Source organism: Manacus candei, unplaced genomic scaffold (assembly GCF_025592945.1).
Source record: "Manacus candei isolate 608988 ecotype Guabito, Panama unplaced genomic scaffold, ASM2559294v1 h1tg000114l, whole genome shotgun sequence".
NCBI lineage: Eukaryota > Metazoa > Chordata > Aves > Passeriformes > Pipridae > Manacus > Manacus candei.
The window spans coordinates 3,085,857-3,103,249 of record NW_026138162.1 but is presented as its reverse complement, the minus strand read 5'-3'; the positions used below and the strand labels follow the sequence as shown (position 1 = coordinate 3,103,249).

General features: G+C 35.5%; 1 protein-coding gene across 3 annotated transcripts in view; it reads left to right on the top strand.

Moving 5' to 3' along the window:
* TMTC2 (transmembrane O-mannosyltransferase targeting cadherins 2) overlaps window positions 1–1,772 on the top strand; it is a 244,057-nt gene extending 242,285 nt beyond the window's left edge. For all 3 annotated transcript variants that reach the window (XM_051770040.1, XM_051770037.1, XM_051770039.1), the window contains one exon: window positions 277–1,772. In XM_051770040.1, coding sequence (XP_051626000.1) covers window positions 277–456 — 180 coding nt within the window. In that variant the 3' untranslated portion in view covers window positions 457–1,772. The remainder of the gene's footprint in view (window positions 1–276) is intronic.
* Window positions 1,773–17,393: the final 15,621 nt, after the last annotated feature.

Below are 17,393 nucleotides of genomic sequence, written 5' to 3'. Positions count from 1 at the left end.
ATATGTAAAGCTTATTGAGTTCTGTGTTTTCTAACATTAAAGTGGGAAGTATATGTTTGTAGACACCAGAGCTTGACCTGTTCAAAGCACAAAGTGTACAGCAGCTGTTCAGAAACTTTTTCTTGTTATTTCTATTTGCTTAAATTACTAAATTGCTTCCATGGAAAGTCTGAAAACATAAGGGAATAACTTCTTTAAGTACGAGAAGATTGTCTAAAAACAAAAATTGAAAATACTTCTAATATTCTTCCTTCCTTTTTTTTTTTATTGTACCAGTATCCAGCTGCCCTAATGAATCTTGGAGCCATTCTCCATCTGAATGGTAAATTGAAAGAGGCTGAAGCAAACTACCTCCTTGCTCTTCAACTTAAACCTGATGATGTCATCACCCAGTCCAACCTGCGCAAATTGTGGAATATCATGGAGAAACAAGGTTTGAAGACATCCAAAACATGATAACGAAAACTCTGAATTTTTCGTCCTTAAACTTATTAAATCCACAAACTAGAACTTCCACACAGTTGTTCGGTCAGAGAACTCACTGGACTTGACTGCAAAGATCAGAGGGCTTACTTACTGCTAAGGAGAAACTATTCTACCAGATAAATAGAGTAAGAGATACTTTGAGGTATTCGTGAAGGACTTGTTACCTCACAAAAATATTTGGAGCCATGGCACTTGAGAGGAGGTGTTTTGGCATATTTGTTAAATCATTGCAAATCCCATATTGCTTACTTTTGGGTGGGTACCTGAAATGTGTACTGTCATAGAAATACTAAGGGAAAATCTCACAATACACACTAAGCCATATGGGAGTTAAAGTGGTAATAGTGGGTTAAAGTATTTTGCTGATACTGTAACTCATTAAAATGTATACTAAATCCAACATGTTTGCAGTTTGTCTTAATGCTGCTGTATCTCACTTTTGAACCATTTGCTTTCCAATTTCTCAGCTCATATGGCCAATTTTTTCAAACCTGTCAACATGATTAGATGACAGCATTCAAAGTTGTTTACTGAAACATGCCTATTATTTCAACATGTTAACTTTTAATGCAGGTTTCTTGAGACATACAGTCAAATTGCTGTCAGGTAGACAGAATGACTAAGGAACTGCCCATATTCTACATCAGATATAGTATGTAGGCTGGTAGAAAAAAGTTCATAGGTGTGATTTAGCAATACAAGCAAGAACGATGTGTGCCCTGATACCAAATCAATGTGGTCAGACTGTCATCTTAGGAAAAAAAAATTGGTATTATAGAATAATGTGTCTGACTCTCTTTACTTTGCCGTTAGATAAGTCCAACTTTAAACTGGACTCTGGATACAATATGTTTGCAATAACTAGTACAAGTGAGATTTGAAAGTATTAGTGCTGGGATATGCTACAAATGAGACTTTATGAGCAACTCTGAGAAAAGGGAATGTTATCCATTGGTGAGGCTCACAACTGAAGGGACTAGATTAGATTATGCTTAAAATAGTTTAGATCAAGAGAAATTTGTAATGGTGGTTGCCAGTTACTTTTCACAGTGGTGGTGTTTTAAAGAGTATTACCTATTCAGATTCTAACCAAATATTAGCGTTCTGTTTGTATTCTTACATGTGCTAGCAGCAGAGCTGTCAAATATCTAAATACGCTTTTGGTGAGGTTCAATTTATTTCTGTTTCAGAATGATTTGTCCTCATTACTGTTTTAGTCTTCAGATTTTCAATGTAAAGATAATTTATTTCAAATTGAGTGTATGAAGCTTTAGTCAGTTTTTTTTCCAGACCATTTATTAACTGCTTTCTTTCTTTGGAATAAATATTATTGCTTGTAAGAAGATTTACTATTTCATTTAGTGGCCCTTTGAATCTGCTTCAGTATTCCTTTCATAATGATAGATAAAGTGGTAGAGCACCTTGAACTGAAGCTTCTTCAGGATCTTCTGTTGAAAACTCTTTATTACTGAGAAAGTGTTTGGGGTTTTTACTTTATGTATTCCTTTTTAACTGTTGAGCACCATTCCAACAAAAATGTAGAGAACTCTTTGCTGTATTTATTTATTTATTACTTGACTGCAGCAATGTTACCTACCATTAACACAATAGTCTTTAAGTGTTGCTATTTCTTTTGTTTGGTTTTACTTGCATTTGTTTTGTGGTACCTAATGGGAAAGGGAACACTTGAGTTATACTCTACCTTCTTGGTCGTTCTCCCCTGTATTGAAATAGATTGGGGAATAGCTGTTTCAAAGTCAGTATAGTAAAAAAAATATAGTAATGTGTGTTTCTTTTTCTTTCTTATTGCTCACTGAAATACCATAAGTTGCTAAGTTTACAACTGGCCTGCCAGAAGGGCCAGAGGGGCAAGATTGTCTGGTTTTGTGGAGTGTGTCAAGTTTTTCTCAAATAATATTGTTGCTGGAAAAGCAAAAATGAAGGATCAAAAGTTGAATTTCTACTTTATAATTGAAACCAGTGTTAGAATACAATGGTAGCTTGAACTTATTCTCCTGCTTTACTGGCTTTCTGGGAAAAAGTATAGAAATAGATAGTCACTATAACTGAACTTGGTATAGAATGTGGTATCCTGGAGCTTTATTTTCTCAACAGTCATCAAACTTCAATGTCTTCTTGGTCTTAACCATTCACCATGTTATTTGTCTCCTTCAACTTGTACTTATTCTTGTTTAGTAATTTTTATTCATTGCACAAAAATGGGGAAAAGGGGAGCACTCCTGTGATACGGTGTCATGCTTGCATTGATAACTGGTTTTGTTTGTTTCTATAACAAAAAAAAGAAAAGAAAAAGAAAGAAAAAAGGACTACCATAAATTTACCAAGAATGTCCCTGAATACATTTTTTTAATATAGGTCTGGGCTTGATAACTTTCTTCTTTTGGGATAAATTTAAAACATGTTTAAAATATGTCTCTCTGCTCAGGGATTTATGGTGGATTATTGCAGACAGTGCTAAAAAAATATAAAAGAGCACAAGATCAGTTTTCTAAATTAAAATTTTATTTTTTGAAAAACTGTTATTTGTATAAATTATCAGATTTGTAGGCTTTCCTTTTTGTAGAAATAATTGTTTATGTGCCAGATAAAAAAATTTCAATTTTGTTTCAATAATAAAGCATTGATAATTAATACACTGTGTATTCTTTTGTGTTACTGTAACACTTTGGGGTTTTTAATTGTTCTAATTTAATGAGTAGTGTTGATTGTTTTATATATGGGAGAATTATGTAGCATAAGTAGAATACAACCTATCACAGCTGGCTTTCTTCTATACTCCATTGCAATTATAACTCAGTGGATATTTTCAAAAAGATTCTCTGGAAGCGTCTTTTAGTATTTATACTCACTAAATCTGGCCAAAGGGATCTGGTAGCTATCATATTTGATTATTGTTTCTAAACTTTATAGGAATAAAAGCTGATGAATAAGATATATTTATAAATTGTTTTTTGTATTAACATACAAACACGATGTCAGTAAAATTACTTCTGAAATGTCTAATTGGTTACAAAGGCTGGAAAGAAGACTTTGCCTATGTACAAGGTCTTTTTCATGTCTGCAGTCACCTTTTTCCTCATGCTGCAATGTCATATGGCAGGTTTCAAATCTTCTGCCTTCCTGCACAGAAGATGCTGTGAAACTACATGGTTCTTTGGCCTTATGGTTTTCTCCTAATTTTCTATGGACAGAGCCTTCTTAGCTCAGTGCAACACTAATATTCGTATACCTTTCTAGTTCTGTTGCATTCAGGTCCTCTGCATTGATAGATTTGCTCTATGGTTGAAAAACGTAGATGGGCATGAGCAGAGCACTAGAGAGGCTTTGGGTCATCACTTGCAAGTTCACTTGTCATGCCTTATCAAAGGTCATGCCTCCTCTTCAGTGGTTCCTGGCCTAAGTAGGTTTTGGTGAAATGGCGTATGATGAATACAGAGTATGCAAAGAATCACCTGAACTGTGCCACTCCTTTCATGTGGAAATAGATTCTAAGCATGGGCTTGAGCTTCTCCTCTTTCATCCTAGCCAGGAACCCTTCTCTGGGAGATCCTGGTCTGTCTGCCTTGTGCTGTGCTTCCAATGTTTCTGTTCTTCCAAGAGTCACACTTTCGGGCAACAAATACTTGCTATATCTCCTTTTCTGAAAGAGGCACATGACAGCTCTGTGGGGGTTTTTAGTCCTACTTTCACAGGCCCGTCTGAACTTGCTCTAGGTAGCTGGTATGGATGGCTGTATTACTTCTGGGATTTCACCTAGTATAAAGGTAAGGTACTAAATTATTCTAAGTATACCAGCTCATTTGGATCTGGCTTGGGACTCTGTTGTAGGCATTTGCATAGTGGTTTTGTCTGACAGAGAGGAATGCAGGTGGCATGAGAGAGACACTGTCTCCTGTTCACATCTGATAACAGTTACTGGCAGCTGAATTACAGTGTCTATTTTTATGCATACTTAAGGGTTGCAAATGAGAGCTTTCAGAGAGAGAATCTGGAGATTTAGAAATAAATTGCAAGAAATCTAAGAAGAATCTTGTTTATCACTTACCTTATAGAAACTTCTATTTGTAGTCCTTTTTAAAAAAATAGAGACCCAAATCAGATATTATATAGGTTCCCTTAGTTAGACTGACCCTGCAATTTGAAAAGCCCCTTCCTTGCTTCACATGGATACTGAACATTTAATCTCTGAGATTCTGTAGTGTGACATTGGAAGAATGTGTCTAAAGAAATGGAATACATCTGATGTTGTGAGAGAGTAGAGAGCTTGGTGTCAGGAAGCACAGGCAGGAATTTTTGGGGAAATACGTAAAAATTTTACTTTATTCCAAGAATGAATAAGGAACCCCAGCATTAAGTTATTCTAGGATAAACTACAGGAAAGGGCATGCATCAGTAAATTTAAAAAACAAAACAAAACCTCAAAGCTATACAGACTTGTAAAAAGTTGTAAATTCTTCTAGTGTAATAACAAATCAAAACCAAACATTACCAACAAGAAAAGCTGGCCTCGGAACATAGTATTATAAAGGTCAGGACATAAAAGTATATTCCCCATTGTGCTGGTTTTGGCTGGCATAGAGTTAATTTTCTTAGCAGTAGCTAGAATGGTGCTTTGTTTCAGATTTGTGCTGGAAGCAGTTGATAACACAGGGATGTTCCTGTTACTGCTGAGCAATGCTTACAAAGCATCAAAATCTTTTCCACCCTTCACATCACCCCACCAGTGAGGAGGCTGGGGATACACAAGGAGTTATGAGGGGCATAGCCAGGACAGCTGACCCCAGCTGACCAAAGGGATACTCTGGACCACATGGCTTCATGCTCAGCAGTAAGACTAGGGTGGAGGTTGGCGGGGGAAGCTGCTGCTTGGGAACTGTCTGGGCATTGGTTGGTTAGTGGTGAGCCATTGTTTTTCATTTGTGTCACTTGTTTTTCTTGGGTTTTATTTCTCTCTTTTTTTTGGTATTTTCATTATTATTGGTAGTATTAGTATTATTATTAAATTTATTAAATTATTAAATTTATCTAAATTTCAATTATTAAATTTTGCTCATATCAACCTATGAATTTTCTTACTTTTACCTTTCCACTCGGGTTATGCCACTTGACTGGAAAACTTTTACAGTTGCATTTTTATTCACATTTCAAGTTGATGTTTCTCCCTTTCCCATTAATTCTTTATCTTATTTACCCTTTTGTTGCACAGGCTCTTTAGTGGTGCCACAGTTCTAGACCTGAACAGATCTAAAGGTAAAGTATGAGGAAGCATTTCAGAAGGGCAGAAACATCACAGCAAACCTTCTAGAAAGGTTTAAGATAAAAAAGATTAATTAATTCATTCTTGCTGTATACTCAAATTATTTTGAATATAGTTTCAGTGACAAAGTGTAATTACATTTACTTACTGAAATTACTGAGCTTACAGATATGTCTGTGTAAGGCTCTAAGATTAAATTGTTGTTTATACTTACTAATTTCTCTCAGTTTGTGTGCATTGAAGCACAGATTTATATTTTAAAGAAACCTTAAGATTTCCTTTTGAGGAAATGGGTGTGAAAACCATGTCGTGAGAACAGTTGTGGTTTTTTCATTTGATAGAAATTGTGCGTAAGACTGTCTTTCGTTACATCACTGGTCCCTTAGCTGCTGACATTCTATTTCTGCATGGATTTTTTTTTTCCTCTCTCTTGCAGAGTTTGAATAGTTTAAGTTGCAGGTTCTGTTTTGAGCTAAGGAGAAATGGAGCTTGGCTTTGATGGCTAACCTTGATCTCAGTTTTGATTTAAGAAATTATTTAACCCAGGTGAACAGATTTTTCAACCAATAATGCAGTGGTTTGCTGCAACAAGTAATCCTGGAAAGCAGAGATTATTTGAGAGTCTTTGTGGGTTCTTCTCTAGATTTTTTTTTTCCTGTCAGCCAAGCTTTTTTGTCCCTTTCTGAAGAAATATATTTTATTTTGTCTCTAATTTTCTTGAAAACAGATGTTCCTGCATGCCCAGTATTTTTATTACAAGGAGAAATTAATTTTTCATAGAACTGATTTATTTATTGTCATGTTTGTTGCAACCACAACCATAAGGTTCTCTACAGTACATAAGTGTATAATATAGTGTATTGTTCCTTGTATTAAATCAATTCCTTCTTCTGGTTTCTATCCAATATGCAAAGTAAATCATTACCAAAACTATTCACTTTTGTGCACCCACAGTTGCTGGAATATAGCAATGTTTTTTCTATTGTGATAGAGAAGGTTTTTATATGACAACATGAAGATGTAAGATTCTGGGATAGGATTATTTTTTTCCAACCACCATCATTTTATAGCCTTTTTTGTCCTTTTCTTCTCCTTAATGGAATACTTTAACAATTGATTTAAAAAAAAAGATATACCATTAATAACAGCAGAGCTCTATGAATGGCACTTATGCCTTAAAATGCATAGATAGAGCATAGTGGCTCTGTCATTAAAATCTATTATTTCAATTACTGTTTCTCCCTCCAAAGTGCTGTTTCAGTGGCAATTAATCTTTTAGCTATATAACTGTAAATTTGTTTGTGTTTCTTGACTTTATTTTAGTGGAATATGTCCCCTGATTGTTCTCGTTAGCTGAAAGAGTCTTTAGGATATTCTTGCACAGAATAATTGTTTCCCCCTTCTCTTCTCCTCTCTTAGTTTTATAGATTATTTAGAGATGAGAAAAGCAACTACTTTCCCTGAAGCTAAAGGCAGAGAAGAATTTTGAGTGAGCTTCTGCATTAGTTTTGTGCTTTATAGTCGAAGACTTTAAAAAGAAATAAAATTTGGTTTGCTTTGTTTTTTTCCAGAAAATATATTAACTGTGGACCATTTAGGTCTACACTAAGTCTCTCATTAATATAAGTTTTAAGGCTTAATGAAAAGATTCAGGAATTGAAAATCTTGTCCACTTCTCCAACTGTGTCAGCTTACCTAATAAGAGAGCACCTCTCTGGATCTATTGGGCCTTGGCTGCCTGTCTCTCTTCAATCTAGGTAGTACAGATGGGTCAAATTTTTCCACCTGAAATGTTACGACTAAAACCCCACCAAGCAGTTTCTTGCTTTTACAAAAATTAGAAGTTTAAAAACCCATATGAAACTAATTAAAGAAAAAAAATAAACGAAAAATAATAATTTTTTTAAAAAATGATATTCTGTTACCTGCAAGTGCTGTTTGCAAGCTTATCTCATGAGCTTATGATTGACTTACAATTAGCTTCAACATTCTGAATTGATGTCCAGTTGACACATTTTGCACTTCATTATGCCAGAGACAAGCTTTGTACACATGTGTACACATGTATGTCCCACTGGCACACCACAGCTTGATGCTCTTGTCAATTCTGCAGATACTTATCCGATTTATTCTGAGTAAGTTATTTGCTGTAAGCAAATTGTTTATTCTGACTGATGTGAAGAAGAAGCCATGTGAAATGAGATGTGTGCTGGTTAGGATTTTTGTGGACTCTCAGTAGTGATATATAAATGTCGAGTAGAGGTGACCATATAAAAGTAGATTCTTGTTTAACTCTATGAAGATCATGATTTTGAAAAGAGATGGAATCCTAGTGTCTGCAAATAGGATTGTTAATACTTAGATTTATGAACAGATTAGTTTACTCAAATAGTTGGTTTTTTTGCAATATTTGTTAAAGTTCTATCATGTTTTGCTGTTTGCTTACCTTGTTTTTTCATCATCATTTCAGTTATGGTGCACTTTTTAATCTACTATTTATAAATTAAAGTATATTTGAAATAGTTTTTCAAATTTAATTGAGAAATTACTAATAAAAGATGTCATCAAACAGATCATCTTTTTAAAATTTATTTTATTCTGAGGGAAGTCTAGGAGTAAGAACAAGGAATGAGAAATCATATGATTGTATTTAGTTATTTTTTTTAGCTTTTTTCCCATATAAATAAATAATTGGCTGTACAAAAGCCCCAGAGTTCCACAAAAAACTGATACATGCACCTGGACCCAGGTAACTCCAAGTGAAGCTATGGAAACATATCTCGCATCTCCCTGGAATAGCCACAAAATTATGAAGCAGGATCTTCACACTACGCTTATGCCAGCTGCAGGTTGTCAGGACATTTAGCATAATTTTGCTAAACCTGAAACCAGGTGAGCCTGTCCGAGTTCAACATCAAGTCTGTTTCTGAAAGTAATGCACAAACAAAATGATGGTGGTCCCTATAATATAATTCACTAAGTCTCAAAAGTGGCTACTAGCAAGAATTGCATCAGAAAATTTTCTTTTTTCTGCATCTTTTGAACTGTTACAGCCTGGCATGCAAAGCAGGAAGACAGCTTTCTAATGGCTGCTCATCTTGTTGCATGTTTGTGAAAAGTTGATCTTTCATATGCAAGGCATGCTTGGAAAGATTACACAGGGACTACGAAAGCATGATTTTTACTTTAAATACCTTTAGAAAGTTGACAAGTGTTAATTGACCATAGGGAGAAGCTGAGCTGGGAGAAGCAGGCTGGACCTTGATAGTTCCCCAGTGAGTGGTCAGTGAGAGAGGAGGGAGAAGCAAATGCAACCATGCATGGATTTCATTCACCTTATTAAAAAAGTATAATATGAAAAAGACCACCTGTACTGATTATGTGAATTTCTTTCTTTGTAGAGGTGGAATCCCAGACCTCATTAAGCCTGAGGGACACAAAATAGAAAACTATAGCAAAACTAGACCAAAGCATCCTGAAAGCATTTATAATCAAAGTGTACAAATTTAAAAGGCCTCTTTTGTTTTTAAATTGAATATTACCTTGCAAAGCTATGCAGTAGATTAGACACCTAACTGAACCTGCTGTCCTCATTTGCTAGAGGATTCAAAAACATGTTTTCTATTGTTTTATTTTACCTTCAAAAAGTAGCCATGACAACTCACTAACAGCTAAACAAATAGCAGGGTAGGAAATCTCTACTTCAGTCCAAACCCTAAGGGCAAAACCAAAAAAGTGTTTCTGAAAGGAAGTCTGTGAAGATTGGTGTGAGAACAGAAGTCATTTTAATTCGAGTTCTGGTGAGAAATTGTTCTAATGAGGAAAATTGTCATAATGGAGACGTGTAATATTGAAACTGAATTAAACAAAAACTGAAGGAAAGAAGGCATTCATTGGCAAAACAAGGGGAAGAGTAGCCTTTTAATAAAGTATATGGGTTTTTTTCTTTCTTTGTTTTTTAACATGATTCCTAGGAACAAGTCTTACTGCTTCAGGGGAAAAAAGGAAGACAAACAATATGGGAAGATGCATTTGCAAGTGATGGCTTTGTCCATTTTTATTTCTTATTGTAAAAGTACCGACTGATGTTTGGGCTCTCAAATGTGTTGAATGGGACTACATGACATTTTTTTGCAAATCCCAAATTGTCACACTCATCTGACTGTTCCCTGCTTAGAATCTCGGGAATTGACAAGACGAAGAGATCATCTCTCGAACTTCCCTAACCCTAGTCTTCCTATAACCTCACTCTTACCATTGGCTCTTGTCCCTACTTGCCTTGCAATATTTGTTGCAGACAATACTGTCTTGAGAGCAGTGATTTGTTCCTTCCAGTTGGCTGTAAAGTGCTCTAATGGGACTGTATAAATAAAAGTAATTAGTTTTTCTGCCTCATTCAAGGGACTATAAGTAAGAACAACAGGGTACACAAGTCTAACTTTTATATAAATTACTTCTTTGGAGGGTTAATAGATTTTTAAAACCTCTGATTTTGCCTCTTAAGTGACAAGAAAGGACAGTAATACTTAAAACTGCCTCAATACTTAAAATTGCCTCAAACATTTCAGATTAGAGAGACTTGGAAAGCTGTAGAAATGATAGATTGATTTATTCTGAATAAGCAGCATCATTTGGTGTTGGATTTCTACTTTTAATTCAACATTGGAAATGATATAAGCATATTCCATACCTCTTAAGAGGAATTGCACAGGTTCCAACCATCTGCTAAATTAAACATTGATGATTACTATGAACATGTGAAGAAGATCTTGTACAAGGGGGACAATAACTCTGTGCATACATTTAGGCCCTAGGAACCTTCTTGAATCACAAGGGTGGATACCCAGTTAAAAGAACTGAAGGATGTGCTTTTTCGGTGGAGTGTCACTCACTGCAAAGGTCAGTGGCAATGATTTGCTCTGATCCTTCTATATCAGATACAGTATATTCTGTGTCTAAAATACTAAAATGCTGAAAAAGGTCCAGATAGTTATGTCTTTTAAATATATGCTTTAATATGTTGGTACTTTTTTGGCAGTAATTTCCCCTGCCAGACATTTCTGTCTTGGTGATAGTTTGAAAACCAGGGGAAGGCAGTAAATCTCTTAAAGAGAGAAGTTTTGATTACTAACAAAATCTAAAGAGAACAAGACATAGCAGTATATGTGACAAAACTGAAAAAAAATGTTGCCTTACAGTTTCTACTGCTTTTCAGACAATATGCCACTGTTTTTCATCTACTTGGCTTGTAAGGAAGAAATTCTGTCCCAGTTGAAGTTAATAATGGTTTTGTCATTGACTTGAGTGGCTAAAATTTCACAGAAACCTGCTTGGGATAAGGACTTGTTAACATTTATATGCTGGTTCCTCTGATTATTTTCCTGATCTTCTATTACACTAAAAATTATTCTAGCACATACTCTGTTCAGGAACAGAGACCTGGAGGGGTCTTTACACAAGGAACGCCTCAAGTACACTGTGTTTTTCTGTTAGAGCCTACTGCCTCACTCGGGCAACATGAAGCTGTGTTATTAAGAGCATCAAGACAGAAGCTGCTTTAAAGCACCAGTGCTGGGGCAGAGCAAGGGCTGCACTCAAACAGAAACAGTGAGTTGTCGTTTTAGCGTACAAGGTCACATTAGCAAATTAAAACAAGGATGCTTTGCAAAAGTCATTTTTTTCTTCTATGTTTGGGAAAACACAATTTGTTGGAACATATATTCCCTTCAAATGCTTGGAGAGCTTCTGTTGTTAAGGCAGTTAGAGTAACCAACTGAGAATTAAATTCATGTTTCAGTTTGTCAAGTGCATATTTATATTTATTTCGGTACCGTACTGAATGAGTGGTAAAGCATGATAAGAAGATGATCCCTCTGTCATGCCTATGGATAACCCCTTCTTCCCCAATCTGCAAAAACCATTATTTTTTTGGTCATTTTCAGACTTCTCTTATGAAGGATTTCAAATGCACTTCACAGTCCACTGAGCAATGTTGTTTGAAAATTGATTAAAAACTGTAATTATTGTAGCAGGAACATAATCATGATTGATAGGATGGAGCCAAGTAATCAAGGAGAAGGGGAGGAATCTCAGCCTAAAATTTACTTTGCTCTAGCAAAATATAATTGAACAAAAAGCTGTATTTTCTGAGAATTAGATGGGGGTTTTTTACTGGTGTTTATAACACAGAAAAAAAAGAGAGAAAAACACAAATGCAGCAGCCCTAATAAATCCCAAGCCTCTTGAAAATTATGTGGGTTTCTGTTACCTGAAGTTATTATTAAAAAGGACAGATTCTAGTTGGAATAAACCAAAGAATCTAGTTCTAAATATGCTATCTCACGCGGATGAGGGTAGAATGTACACTTAATCCTTATTTTTCTTTTGTAAAGTCCAGTTGTAATAACTCCTGTATGTTAATAATTGTTTTCTCTCATCACAGACTGGATGATCAACGTTTTCCTCTAAAATGCTGATGCTTATGTGGCTTGCATGTTTTTAACTTTTAATTAAAAAATTTGTGCCTCACTTTATTTACCAAAGAAAATCCACAAAAAACTGCACGAATGAATGTCTTTTTATGTCCTAATTCCATTTTCTAGAGTGATTGGATTCTCGTTAGTTCAGCTCTTCCTTCAGGGACACAGCTGTGATTTGTTGCATGCTCCCCTGATTTTTCTAGAAGCATCATGTCCTTCTCTGATTTTTCTAACAGCCTCACCTCCCATCTCTTTAATAGGTTCAGGTTTGTTTGCTAAGCACTTTCTGTCACAATGCTAGTAGTTCAGTTGGCATATTCCAGTTTTACAGGCTAAGGCAAAGCCTTAATTTGTCAACTCAGCTGAAAGATTTAGTTGAGAAGTGACTGAAGCAGGAAGCTTGCTTTTTAAAAAATCATGGATCATGCTGCTTATTAGGTAAGGTTTCTTTTTTAAATATAAAATGCAACATTTTAATCTTACCTAATCTTCAGTTTTAATATTCCTTATACATTGATGAACTCTACTTTTCAAAGAACTGTTGGAAGGGTTAATCATTGTTTTGTATGTAGATTACCTCTCATCTTCTCAAGCACTTAACTTACATCTGACTCTCACAGTACTGTTGCCTTCCCTTCACTTCCTTCAGTGCAGGTCTGTGCAATGACAGGAATGGGCTTAAAGCATCAGGGCTTAACATTCTTGTGGCAGTATAGATGAAACATGTATAATTGAAATGTGAAAGCTTCCCACTCCAAATCTCAAATCCATTAATCATGGCAGCACTTTTGGTTACAAATTTGCTTGCTAGATTTATAATGGACATTTTGGTACTTGAAACTCACAGAAGGTCTTATCTTCCAGGACCACCTTACAGAGAAATCAATGTCTGCATTTTTTTTGAGCTTTGCCTTTAAAACAATACCAAACGAGCGCAAAACCAACAAAATCCCCACAAAATTTACAGTTAATTGCAGAGTCCAAATGTGCTTTTAAACTGTTGTGCCTATTAGAGATATTTGTCAGCTGAGGTTCAGCTGATGTCAGCAGTCACTGTGAGCATGGGCTAATTTAATTTAATTAAGAAAGAGTGCAAGAAGCTTAATTTAAGGCTAGTCACCTCACATTTGATATGTCTAAACATTTATTTCATGGATGTTTACTGTATGTCAGCTGACCTACAGTAATTTGGTACTATTATTCATGCTGAAAGCAAAAATCTACTTTTTGGTGAAGTAGAAGTTAACATGATTGGAAGTGATACAGCTGGATCCTAGGCTGACCTAGAATTATATGTGAGAGGGTTAACAAAGCAAATTGATGAGTTCATTTTGTTCAAGCTGCTTCTATAATTACACCAGATGATGTGTTTCATGCTTACAGTACATGAATGGGGGCAATTATTCTACCTGAGAAGCCAGAATGATTGGATCTATTGATAGGCCCTTCATGGTCCTTAATGTAATCGATCACAGTACTCGCTCCAGAATATGAAATCTCTAATCCTTTAAAAAACATAATGTTTAGGAGTGAAACAATAAAAGTTGGTTGTTTAGTTTTGGTTTTTTGCATAAAGAAGATAACTAGGAAAACCTTTAATATGAACTTCCCCATTTCAGATGAGCTTAGTGAAACCCAGTGAGATCAAATAGAACATAAATAGTCTGGTAGGGAAAGCCACGAGCATAGCAGGACACTGACTGAAATACACAGATCGTTTGAAACTGGTCAAAGAAGAGCTAGTGGTTCCTAATGCAATACATCAGTAGGAATGGGAATAGGATACATCGAGGACGGAGAATGTCACATGAGAATGTATTACAGAAACATAAGAAAAATGACCTTTCTACCATATCTGTTTTTCAGTCAAGTGTTGTAATAAGGATTAGATGTGAAACTTTTTGAAAGCTAACTGTCTATTACACGATAAATTAACCTCACATCCATTGTATCCTATTTTAATATCCACATATTACACTTTCATATCTAGAAAAATCATAGGGCCCTACTACAGGCTCAGGTGTAGAATCAAACCCTAAAACCCTAGGTTTTTCTTGTTATTTATCATGTCATTTGTTCCTCATAAAAGATAATTATGAAGAGCAATAGTTAATTTTTTTGTTAAAGCAAGCTTAAGAAGGAAAGCATGCTAAGGAATGAGTGTTAGTAAATAGGCTATGGTTTTATTTCCAAGCAAACCATAAAAAAACCCTCACAAACTTAGCAGCATCTGTTGTTCACTACAGATGAATCAGTGATGACAAACATATGCCAAGCTATTTGAATAGCTACAAGCTCTGTGTTTGATTCTGTACTTGCTAATCCTTGTTTCATAATGCTTGCATAGAGATGAAAAAGGAAATTACTAGTTTTAATTGTCGTTTTACAGTGGGTTAGAGACACTAATTTTACTAGTCACTGCATCTTGCAACATTTAGGTTGCAAGAGAGGTTCCTGTTTTTCTTGTGTTTGGACTCAGGATAGTTTTGACTGAAGCTGGACATTCAGAGCTGGAATGCTTACTATCTTTGGTGCTAGCTAAATGCATTCTGGAGGTGGAGCTTTACAACAAAGGCAAGTCTGTCAAAATTAACCTTAAGGGAAAGTACTCGCTTCATGGTGAGAGCAGATCTGTTTTTACCCACCGGTCTATTGCTCTTGTGTGATTTAATGGTACCTGACTTCAACTCTCTATAAAAAAACCACAATGACGTACAGTTTAGAGGAGTAACACTGCATTTAATTATATTTTAAACTTGTTTGTACTTAGAACTTTCCACATAATCAATTAATCTTAAGAGAAATTTATGAATGTTAATTCTGAACATAGAATGGATTTTTTTTTCTACTTACAGGGTTGTATCTCAGTGATAGCTCTAGCACTGATGTTTAACAGCCTCGCTTCTGTCTCCGGCTTGGAGGACGCCAAGCAGGTCATTTTCAATAAGCAGGAGAGCTGAGATGAAGCACTGCTGTCCCCAGGACAAAGTGTGCAACATCCCAGTGTTTCCTAATACAGATAGGGTCTGTTTTCAAAAGAGTTAAATATTCTATATCTTTCCTAATCCTAGTTGTCCAGTATTGTCTAGTTGGGCTGTGGCACATACGAGATACCGATGCTTCATTTTTTAATGTTTAATTTAGCCTTTAACATTACTGAGAAATTTTTTCATGCTTTCTGCTTAGTGTATTATTAAACTGTTCTTGCTCCCTTGATAGATTTTTTTTTCCCAAGTGCTCTTGACTTTGACAGAATTATTCAATTGGTTGAGAGGCATCCATTCGATTCTGTTACGTTTTGAAAATATTCTCAATTTAAAATTGCTCAATAAATATGTTTCTTTAAGAAGTTTATGGTTTATTACTTTAAAATACCAAGATTACAAATCATTATGCTGTTCCATTTCATTATAGTTAATTGATTTCAAACATTTAAGAACATGATTTACTCCTACTACTACTTCAGAAGCCTGTAACAGAAGAGTCTAAATCATTATTTTGACAAAGTAGATTTTATTCTTTCTTTGTGGGTAACCTGTTTTTGAGCTTCCACATTTAACAGTTTTATTACATCTTTCATTGTTGCTACCTTGTTTTTAAAGTGACAGACAAAGTTGAAAGAGTTGCATTTCCCCTGAACAAGTGAGCTTACCTAAACAAAGACTGTCAAATGCTGACAGGAATATAAAGCAAGGGAAAGAGAGAAGGGGAAAAAATACCTGATGCACAAGTGCATGAAAGAAACAAGAAAAGTACTCCACAAATTGCAGAAACCAAAATAGTTTACTTACAGTCAGGTAGAAAAACAGTTTTATCAACTGCCATAGCTTTCTTGTATCATTAATGGTTTTGCATAAGCAAACATATTTACCTATTCAAGTGGATGTTTCCTTGCACACTTTTGGATCACATACTACTGTGATCAATATGATGAGGAATAGCAGTCTAAACAGAAACAGCGCTTAAGGAAGAACAGTATAAACTAGCTGATTTTGGAAAGAATTGACTGAAAATACAATGGTGCAGATGAAGTTTGACTTCTCTTTTAGTGAGATGAGGCTTACACAATGTCTGTCTGTCTATCTCACTCCTACCACCTTATGATCTTTCTTGGTCAAATTCTACCAAGAGCAATGCACATTAGTTGTCCTGTTAGTAGCCAGAAAATAGCCAGCTGGATACAGGAAAAAAGACTCTGCTATTGTGCTTTCCCCCATCCTCCCCCTCCCTCAGTCCTTCTGGAAGAGAAATGCTGAAAGCAAATCCAGATTGGAAAGTGAGAACCTCAATGTTGGAAAACAGGAGCTTACACCTTTTCAGACATCAGGGGATCTGACTGTTAGACACAACCCAGAGGAAACCAGGCCTCATTAGTTCTGCAGCCCACGGGCCTGTTTTCGTAAAGTACAGTGGTTCAGTTGTGCTAGCAATTTTTTTTTTTTGAGTTTAAATCTGTTTGCATAGTTTTGGGGTATATGACATAAAGTATTTTGGACCCCATTTCCAACAGTGAAGGAAAATTTCACTCAGTTAAATTGTTGTGCCTTTTATATTTTTAAAACTACAATTCCCTGTACGACAAGCTGGCAGTCTGCTCTTGCAGGGTGTGTTCCATAGATTTCAATGTCACATTAAAAGGTCTGATGTAAAGAAAGATTTAAAACACCAGTCACCATTTTATTAATACTGGTATATTTCCTAAAACCTTTTCCTGAGGCTATCAGAATATTTTAATGTCTCATCACTCCTGCAACATACAGAAGGGTCATAAAGTGATAGTTTTCCCATGGCAGAAATGCCTTTGAAGCAAAACAAAGCAGTATTTAACACTTCAGAGCAACTGAAGCTCAAAGGTGTTTGCAACAGTCAATGAGAAACAGTACTAAACCCAACAGCATCTGCCAGAGGAATGTAGGCCGGGAAGATGCAATTATGTGTCTAAAAATTTTGAAAGATAATGAGGTTAGTCCCCTACTCTTGTACCAAAGATCCACAAGGTTTTTAGAAACCACAGCTCAGAAAACACTCTGTCTTAATTTTTCTTTGAAAGAGAGAATCCCTGTGAAGTTTCCTGCTTCATAGTGTTATATGCAAGGCTGTTATGTGCAGTAGTTGCTTGCTCAGTGTTACCCACTTCCTATTGCAATATG